The sequence below is a fragment of the Myotis davidii genome, unplaced genomic scaffold, assembly GCF_000327345.1.
Source record: "Myotis davidii unplaced genomic scaffold, ASM32734v1 scaffold258, whole genome shotgun sequence".
NCBI classification, from domain to species: Eukaryota; Metazoa; Chordata; class Mammalia; order Chiroptera; family Vespertilionidae; genus Myotis; species Myotis davidii.
Genome location: NW_006289293.1, coordinates 82,044 through 92,342, shown reverse-complemented (window position 1 = coordinate 92,342; position 10,299 = coordinate 82,044). Strand labels below are relative to the sequence as shown.

The following is a 10,299-nucleotide window of genomic DNA, read 5'->3' as shown; positions in this document are numbered from 1 at the left end:
CTTGATTGGAATCGAACCTGGGATCCTTCAGTCTGCCGACTGATGCTCTATCCACTGAGCAAACCAGCTAGGGCAAGAAATCAACCCTTCTGAAAAATGACTTTAAATCCATGCTTTTCTCAAACTGTGGCTCATGAGCCACAGGCAGCTCTTTGGCCCCTTGAGTGTGGTTCTTCCTAAGCCTTAGGAGTACCTGAATTAAGTTAATAACAATGTACTTACCTATATAGTTTAAGTTTAAAAAATTTGGCTCTCAAAAGAAATTTCAATCATTGTACTGTTGATATTTGGCTCTGTTGACTAATGAGTTTGTCGACCACTGCTCTAGACAAAGAGAAATCAAATACTATTTTATTTTATCTGCCCTTATCGTACAATGTCCTACTTTTCCTATTCTCAAATTGGTAGCTTCATATTAATACTACCTCAAACTAATCTCACTACTGTTGTTCATTTGTTCTGAGAATGTCACATTCTGAAAATGTTTCCATAATGGAAGTAGAGTTTATGCAATTAATTGCATTTTAATTTGGATTGAACCTAAGATTGAAGTAGAGCATTAATCAGCACATTGTTTTATCTCTTTTTTTTTTCAGGTTAGAAAACATGATTTTTCTAGTGTGTTCTTGCTTAATGCCAAATAATATAGTATCCACTTAAAAATTAAAACACACCACTAATTAAGGAACTTTAAAAAACACACAAAATGCAATACTTAGTTGGGTTGTATGCTGGGTGAAAAAGATGAATGCATCTGCCAAATATGCACATTTTACAACTGTTGCATAATTTGAATCCTGGGAGAATTTGATTCATGTTACTCACCATTTCCTCCACTGGCACTACACCTAATAGAGAAACCATATATCTTAACCTTTTATAGGGAAAACACTGACATATTTTCACTGATACCTGGAATCTAATGAATCAAAATAACAAACAAAACAGAAACAAACTCATAGATTCGGAATAGAGTGACAGTTGTCAGAGAGGAAGAGGGCTGGGGAACTGGGTAGGTAAAGAATTCAGAAGTAGAAAAGTTCTTAAGAAGGCAGTCTTTTCCCTTTTAGGAACAGTTTGGGATCTAAAAATTCTTTGCTTAAAAAAAAAAAAAAAAAAAAAAAAAAGCCCACCAGTGTGGTTTACCTGTAGAGCATCAGCCAGAAGCCAGGAGGTCTCCAGTACTATGTAGGATTCCTGGTCAAGGCAGTGCTCAGGTTGCAGACTCAATCCCCAGTAGGGCGCATGCAGGAGGCAACCAATCAATGCTTTTCCTCTCTCATTGATGTTTCAATCTCTCTCCCTTCCTCTCACTCTAAAAATTAATAAACATATTTAAAAAACAAAACTCATAGACACAGACAATAGTATGGTGATTACCAGAGGGAAGGGGGCATGAGTGGAAATAGGAGAGGGTAAAGGGGGATAAATGGTGATGGAAGGATACTTGACTTGGGATGGTAAACACACAATACAATATACAGACATTGTATTATAGGATTGTGCACCTGAAATATATATAATTTTATTAACAAACTAGAGGCCCGGTGCACAAAAATTTGTGCACTCAGTCGGGGGAGGGTCCCTCAGACAGGCCTGAGCCCATTTGCAGTCCAGGACCCCTTGGGAGATGTCCTCCTGTCAACTTAGGCTCACTCCTGGGGGATCGGGCCTAAGTGTGCAGTCAGACATCCTTCTGGCAGCCAGGGAGACCTTGGGGGATATCCATTAAAGGCTTAGGCCCCCAAGGGAGCTGTGATGAGGAAGCTGGGGTGACAGAGGAGCCACGCTGTCCCACCCCATTACCATGTTTGTCTATTATTAGGTAGGATGTCACCTCAATACATTCAATTTAAATATATATATATATATATACACAAACACACACACATATATAGACTTCTCCATAATACATATGATATTTCATCTTCTTTGGCCTTATTTCTTTGTGTTATTCTGAATTGATTCAGGATTCGGGTAGAGAAGATGAGTGGTATTTTAAAAAATAGTGAACATGCTTGATTGACCTGAGCTAGGTCAATAGAATTATCTTTCCTGGGATTGTGAGTCTTTACAAACAGAGGGGCCAAATTTGGTTGAAGCAGGGTTATCTGTAAGCTGTTCCCTGGAGAGAAAGATTGAGAAATTACCAGAAAAAAAAATCATGTATAAAATATTGCCATTAGTTCATGAATAAGTTAGCTACCTCAAAAAAAGGTTTGATAGCCCAAAGTATGCTTGTGATAAGAAAATCATGTTGTTTATAAAAGTGAATAAGAAGTGATTAAACACTTGGGAGGGGGAGCAAAAAAAAAAAAAACACAAAAAAAAACATAGTCCTGGATAGGGAAAATAATTTTTTCTAACCATAAATTTAAACCTTCCTAAAACATTATAGACACATTTATTGGTAGTTTTAAAAAATAAATAGTAAGAAGTTACTTTTAAATAACCATTCTGTCAGGGAAGGAAATTGCATCCTCAGGGGAAATTGCAATCATTAACAAAGATTTTGACTCAGAGAAAATGGTGTGGATCTATACTCATGTTTCAGTCTGTGACCTCCATTAAGATAATACAATATTCTGTACTTGTCAGTACAGTAACTTTACCAATAAATTTATCTTTTCTTATGTTATCATCTTGCTAGTGAACTTCCTTTCCTTTAAGTTGAAAAATTTCTGTTAGCATTTTTTTAAGGCAGGTCATAAAAAAAAAAAAAAAAAAAAAAACCTTTCCAGATGACTTGCTTATTAAGCTAGTTATGCATTTCACTGCAGGTTGTAAAGCAGTAGAACATGCACAAGGGGCTCATAAGCATATTTTAGAGTGAAGGAATATCATTTACACCACTTTTATATTGTCAATATCACCCCAGAGATTAAGGTTAAGTTTAAACTACTGTAAATCTACAGTTTGCTCGCTTTTGTATAATTTCATTTTTAATTGAATGAGACTCACATCAATGAATATATGATTAAGGAATAAGCCTAATAAAATAATACTTTTATTGTACACAGATTTATTAAAATCTTGGACATACATAGCACAGCAACATACTATAAAGCCAGTTTGTGGTTTACAGTGAAGTTCATTGAGTAGATTTTAGATCTGTGTTTTGTTGGAATGAAATTTTGATATAGTCTTTTATTTTTTTCTTTGCAGCCTGAACACTGATGCCAGAACTCCAACTGATCATAGGCGCGAAAAGGGTGCTGTAGCAGTTGCCTGCTTATCTAGTGTAATTCTTAAGAATTCCTACTCAAATTCTTAAAACATGAAACCGCCAATTACTGTTTGTTCACTACCAGTAAATAGAACTTTGCACGTACAGGAAAAATGTACTAGAGAATGGGCTTTCCACATTTTTAGCAGATAATCATAATCATGATTAATTTTGATATTTTACACTTCTATAATCCCTTTCTTCCATGGAATTCATAGTGCTTCAAAAAGATTATCATGTTAATCCACACAACATCTTACTGGGTAAGAAAGTGAAATAATTTTTAAGACAGAGAAAATGCTATTTCTAAATGACATGACAGAAATGAAAATGTAGACATAACCACTTCAAGCTCTGATTACCATGAAATAGCTTTAAATCTGGCTGACCTGGGATTTATCAGGAATTATGTGAGGGGGTAATTCATTTGTGCAAATGATCAATATATGTTACGACTGCTTTAGCGCTCACCTTTCTAAAAGATACACGTTGCTTGTAGTGCTCTCAAAGAGAATATAGAGAGCTCTAGTTTGTAGTTATTACCATGCCTAGTTCTTCCTTTAATCTGTTGATGGTGGAGCAACTCAACCAATCCCTTTCTACTAGCACATCCCTAATCTGTAAAGAAGGCAATGATATAACCACATACTCAAGCTACTAAAAATACCCCTTTAATTCTTTTCTGATCTCATCCCATCTTCAATTCTGCTTCCTCTGTATTAAGCTATCATCAAGCAAACAATTGAAAAATGTATGGGCATAAGAAAGGAGAAAGGCAGATATGATGGGTCAGTTGCATCATAGATATTTTCCATTGCTCACTCTCTGCTCTACACATGGCAAGATGCCTAAAATGTTCCAGTGATTAGAACCAAATGGGTTGTTTGGCTTGAATTATCCAGGAAATGGCCTCACATATTTTTAAGTGTTTACTAGTACTTAATGGAGACTTGGCCAAAGGCTGATGGCTAATACCTGTCCTCATTATTTTTATGCTTCCGAAGAATCTAATAGAACAGTATTACAATGTGTTAAATGTTACTCTAGTGATCAAAAAAGATTTAATGCCCCGTCTAGAGTTCCCCTCTTACACAAGCGAAATGTAATCCATTGTTATTTTTACATCTTTCTAAGAATTAAGTTGTTGTAACAGAAGCACTACTCATCTTACGTGAAAGGCCAACTGAGGTTTTAACCATTCTACAATAATCAGTTCTCTGTAGCACTACATGCAGTTTCTGCTGAGATGGCCACCTACCCTACACACTTCTAAATATTACATTTATATCAATATGACATTCCAGTTGTTCCATGATCTGAAGAAATTCCTTCTATGGCATAGGCATTTGGCTTCAGGTGCTCTCTACAGACTGTAGAAGGTCTACTTGTATAGAGTAAGTGGGCTGCTTTAACTGAAGTCAGTGTAATAATGCAAATTAGAAATAAGCCATGGAGGACTGAGGCAAATAATTTTTTAAATTTATTTTTTTTAAATGTATTAATACCAAATATCTGAACTGAATAACACAGATTAATGATTTAAAATATAACAACCATAAATATCTCATTACTTGATAAGCAAGCAGCATATATTGAACTATATGGGAAATTGAACAGCATTTTCAAGTTAACTAAATCACTTAAAAACAAACTAATGTCTTTTTACAAATAGGTATGTTTAATTGACTTTGGTTGAACTATAACAAATACTCATGTGTTTTCTTCTGGCCTTTATGACACCTGATTTTAGCGTTTTCCTTTGCATTAGCTTCAGCTATATACCACAGAAGGCAAGTCTCACACTTAAATTTGGTACTGTCAGGTGTGGCCCTTTGGAGATAACTCAAATGATCAGCAGAGGCTCATCTCCTGTGTCATGGGGTTTGCCTATGTCAGGCAGTACTGTGCTAAGGGAAGGACTGTTTGGGCTTTCATTTTTATTTTTACAATGGTCACATTTATGTGTATCAAATTCCCCCTTTTACTTATCTAATAAATTTTAAAGCAATAAACTCTGTCAGTTCTCCACAAATGTCTGTGTCACTCCTTGTAAGTTCCTAAGCTCCCTAACATTCCTCCAGAGAAATTTTGTTCCTTGCTCCTCTTGATATTTAATCTTGTTTACATCGAAAATTCATATTAGATCATCTCTGTTTAGAGCTCAAGTACAAACTCTCATAAAAACATGAAACATTTAACTACTAATTAGCTGTTTTCTATTCCTAATGAAATGAGCATGCCAGGTTTGGATTAATATTCAGCTACAGCTCTCCTCTGTTTATGTTTCCAGATGTTTTTGTTTTATCTAGGAGTTTACTCTGACAGCTACTACTAAATGATGAATCACTCATATTATAGCTGAAATGCATTTTGAAATTGAAATGTGGTAAACTTAAGAGATTGCTCCAAGATTCGGTGTCAGTTAGCAGGTCAATATTGGCTCCTCCTTATGATCACTCTGCTTTGGTATATGTAAAACAATAACAGAATCTGTGTCAACATTATAAAGCATGCTACACAAAAGTCTATTTTGCTACTATTCTCTAAGTTAAGAGAAAAAGTTTTGTTACTATGAAATCTCAATTTAATTGTATTCTGGGTAGAAAAAATCATTCATATTGATACTGTCTTCTTTTTGCTGGCCTAGTTTTTCTTTGGATTTTTTGAGCTGCTGTGGGAAGAGTTCCTGATAGGCCTTATAAACTGACACATTTGATGAAGGATGTGAACAGAAATGCTTGTCTTTTTTAAAAAGAAGAAGTATAATTAAAAATAAAAAGGAGGGAGATTTTCAGAAATTTCATTTTTTTCTAAATGACAAATGATGATTGCTTTTTGTCATTTGTTCTATATTTATGTACATTTTTTACAGGATTTATTTTTGTTTTTTCATTGCTTTCACATTTGTAATGTTCACAATTTGTATGGCATGATTTAAGCTTTAGCTACATTGTACATCTTGAATCATGGTAAAATGACTGTCTGCCATTTGATGTTGAAGAACTGTCCTTTGACATTTAGGCTTTGTATACAGAAGATGAGGTAGACTGGAAAACTGAGCAACTATCTGGTGAATTTTATCAGAATGAGTATTCTCAGATGCCACTCGGGAGTCTGAACAATTCTCTGGCTGTGGCTGATGACTAGACAGTTTCCAAAAATTTAGGTTTTGTTTTCTTCTGGTCACTGGAAAAGTTCAGGTGAATTCCATAGGCTCTTTGACTGGTTGCCTTCTAATGAAGCCTGACCCTCCAGGCCATCTGACCAACATAAACACAAGTTCCTTTTTTCTTCTACTCCTTACCACATCTTTATTTTTGACTCAGTGGTACTCTCCACAAAATTCCCCTGACACCCCGTAATACCTTCTACACAAAAGAATAACTATTTTAAATATATTATACACAAGGCTTAAAAGGGATATATTTTCCTCCTGACAATGCTGTTTTGACGAGATTGAACTAATATTTTAGAGTAGACATATCAGTTCAACAATGATAATTCAAATCTCCTTTATATGTGAAGATGATATATTTAACACACATAGGTTTTTAGTATTTCTTAAGCATGGGTGATGGATTTGTACTGATCATCCACACTTTCTTTTCTGGATTTTCTTTTGTGACCAATTTTTATGAGGTTGCTGGCTAGAAACTCAAGCCATAACCCATGCCTCTGGAAGAGAGCAAGGTTAGACAAAAAAAGGTAGAATCATTTTTTGAAATTTTTTTCAATTATAGTTTTACCCACACCATCAAATATTTTCTAACTCTAGAGTGGTATGCATTCTTTTGATTACCAACATTTAAATAGATACTGGTTTGATTAAACACTGATTAAAATAATAATCAGACCTATTCTCCCTTCATGCAATATACACAGTTTCAAGGTTAACCTGGGGAGAGGAAATTCTAAATGTACAAATAAGTCATTATCTTACTTCATGAACGGATACTCCTTTCTCTCTGTTTTGGTAAAGCCTAGGGATCTCAAATATACCATTATGTACAAAAGCCAAAGTAATGTAGATAGCTAGAGACAACACAGTTTATGAAAAGAACCATCAGTCTTCTATGTCTCCAGTGCTGTGGAAAGAAAAGCTGTAACATGAAACTTGAGACATCTTTGAAAACTGGCATATTAACATATAGAAATGTTAAGAAATTTAAAATTTTACCAATAATAAACCAAGCTAGTTACATCAGATCATTTAGGTTTCTGGAGATAGAAATTTAGTGTTTTTAAGCACGTATCAGAATTATTACTCAGAAGAACTAACTTGTTTTCTTTCTTTCTTTCTTTCTTTCTTTCTTTCTTCTTCTTCTTCTTCTTCTTCTTCTTCTTCTTCTTCTTCTTCTTCTTCTTCTTCTTCTCTCTCTCTCTCTCTCTCTCTCTCTCTCTCTCTCTCTTTCTTTCTTCTTTTTTTTTCTTTCAAGGAGGTAACTGTTACTGTTTAGCAATGTCACAACTGTTTTATTCAGCCTGAAAGGTCCTCGCTGGCTTTACATAAATGAAGATGCTTGTGATTACAACTTATCTCTGAAACTCCACAGCATGGAGTTATTTCAGTTATGTTTATCAGCAACACTTTGTTTACTAAAACAGCTCTTCAGTCTAAATTGATTTATAAAAAAGGAATGTGTGTGCATTTTAAAAGTAATGATGTGAACTTGTCCTCACATTAGATTGACCAGTTTAAGACTATGAGCTAAATTCTCATGGTTTAAGTAACCTGACCATATTTGATGCTTTTCTATGTTCACTTCAGCTTGGCCTTTTGTCTTTAAAAGAAAAAAATGTGGTATTGTGTTAGAGACTAGAAATTTATATGTATGTTTCTCTGTTCTATGATATATTAAGTTAAAGTACAACTTCTTTGTTTAAAAAATGTACTTGCTAAACTTCAGTATAAATAAAAGCATTTTGACTTTGTCGATTGTCATTGAGTTTTTATTTTCAAGTTGCCAACTACAGTCATTGAAGAAGAGCCATAAAGCAAAATGAAAATATAAGAACTAGGAAAGCATTTGGAAAACTTCCACTGGTTTGGTTACTTTCAAACAAATATGAACTTACATCTTATTTCAGTTCAGCTGTTTAAATAAGCCAATAGTATTGTCCTCAATTGTTCTATTGAATCACACAAGATTTCCTATTTCTGGTTGTATGTTTAGTGAACCTGCTTCTAGGAGGAAGGTTTATATGGGGAATCAGGAAAAATGTGGTGAATCAAGATTGAAAAGTCTTCTGTTTTTTACTAAAATGTTTCTTCTCAAACCAACTTCAGTGGAGAAAATAAACAAACAAACAAACAGAAAGGATCATATATCTACTCTGACACAAAGAAATTCTAGGTCTCCCTGTACACCATAATATCTATTATACCTAATAAAAATCAAGGCTAGATATTTTTTTTAAGTACCTAATGTCATAGCCTTGCCTTACAATTTACCTAATCTGTCTGCACCACTTCTTTGGTTCATTTCCACTAAAATTCTGAAGTCCACCCAAATTCTGGTTCACCAAGGAGCTTCTCAGTTTTTTCTACACAGTAGCATTTCCACTCCTCACCTTATCTTGTGAAAGATATTAGTATATTGTATCTCACAGTGCTTCTAGCTAGTCAGGCAAAAACTTTGAGTCTTCTAGTTTGAAACCATGTTGCTTAATTCCACAGATGTTTCCCACACCATCACTTCTTTCTTCACCATCCTCATTTATGGAAATTTTAAGAGTCCTGAAAAGACTACAAGCTATTGTTGTTGGCTAAGCAAGCCTGCTCTGGTAGTATGCCCTCCACAAACAGCACAATAAGCAGGGTACCAAATAGTCAAGCATATGATATGTAATATTACATTATTGAATGCTTAATCTAATAACCAGAGGGAGCCTGTGTCATTAGTTCCCCAATTCTCAGGGATTCAGGTACCCAATACTGTCTGTGGTTTAGCCTCATCTGGTAGTAGTTATCCACACTATATTAACGTTTATGGGGGTGATTTGATTCTGGGTCGAATGATGGCTAGGACTTCTTGGGACATGGAAGCAACCATAAGAATCTCCTAGTTGCCCTAACTGGTTTGGCTCAGTGGAGAGAGCATCGGCCTGTGGACTGAAGGGTCCCAGGTTCGATTCCAGCCAAGGTCATGTACCTTGGTTGTGGGCACATCCTGGAGGTGTGCAGGAGGCAGCTGATCGATGTTTCTCTCTCATTGATGTTTCTAACTCTATCCTTCTCCCTTCCTCTCTGAAAAAATCAATAAAATATATTTAAAAAAGGAATCTCCTAGTTGTTTGGAGTCCAGTTCATTGGCCCATTTAGAGAAACAGCAAGGAAAATACTGGGAGTGAAGCCCACTCTGCACTACCATGTTTCCTGCTGGAGGATTGCTTGCCATTTCAATGAAACACTTTGACCACACTTCTATATCCTCCTCCTCAGCACTTCCTCTCTCCTCCAACATAATAATAATCTTAGCCTTAAAAAATAGTCTGGGTAGGATAGAAATATATATTCATTGTAGGGTAGTGGTTTCACTGTATATCAATTCTTTCTCAGGTATAAACCTTCTTCTAAGGTTGGGAGGACCAATGTTACACCATTTCCCTTGCATTCTCTCTGGAGAATATAGTTTATATTTACCCTGAAACTGTGGCTAGATCAGCCTCACACAAACTTCAGGGACTCTAATCTTATGTTCACTGCTTATGAGGTAGTGGTGGAACACAACTGCTCCCACCTTCAGACATACTCATATTATCTTCATCTGTAATTACAATTGTAGTTTAAGGAAGTCTTCCCATACTAAATCAAAGCACCTAACCATTTTGGGGATTCAATTATCACTCTTTTCAACTAACTAATATATATCTTAAGGGATTTGACAATAAAAGCCCCACTCTACCAACAAACTTCAAGTTGTGCCTTCTTACTCACGGAAAAGTGTCTCTGAGAATGGTATTCCAAAAATAACTTATAATTGAATTTTAGATTATGGAGTGAGTAGGAGGGTCTAGGAAGACCATCAGTAGTCTCATATCTCAAAGGTTGACACACAATTACTATTCTAATG

At 35.3% G+C, this 10,299-nt stretch overlaps 1 protein-coding gene across 1 annotated transcript in view; it reads left to right on the top strand.

Annotated features, from left to right (window-relative positions):
* DACH2 (dachshund family transcription factor 2) overlaps positions 1-8,158 on the top strand; it is a 452,839-nt gene extending 444,681 nt beyond the window's left edge. Inside the window, exon 10 of the mRNA XM_006761453.1 lies at positions 7,663-8,158. Within this exon, the coding sequence (XP_006761516.1) occupies positions 7,663-7,712 (50 nt within the window). The 3' untranslated portion in view covers positions 7,713-8,158. The remainder of the gene's footprint in view (positions 1-7,662) is intronic.
* Positions 8,159-10,299: the final 2,141 nt, after the last annotated feature.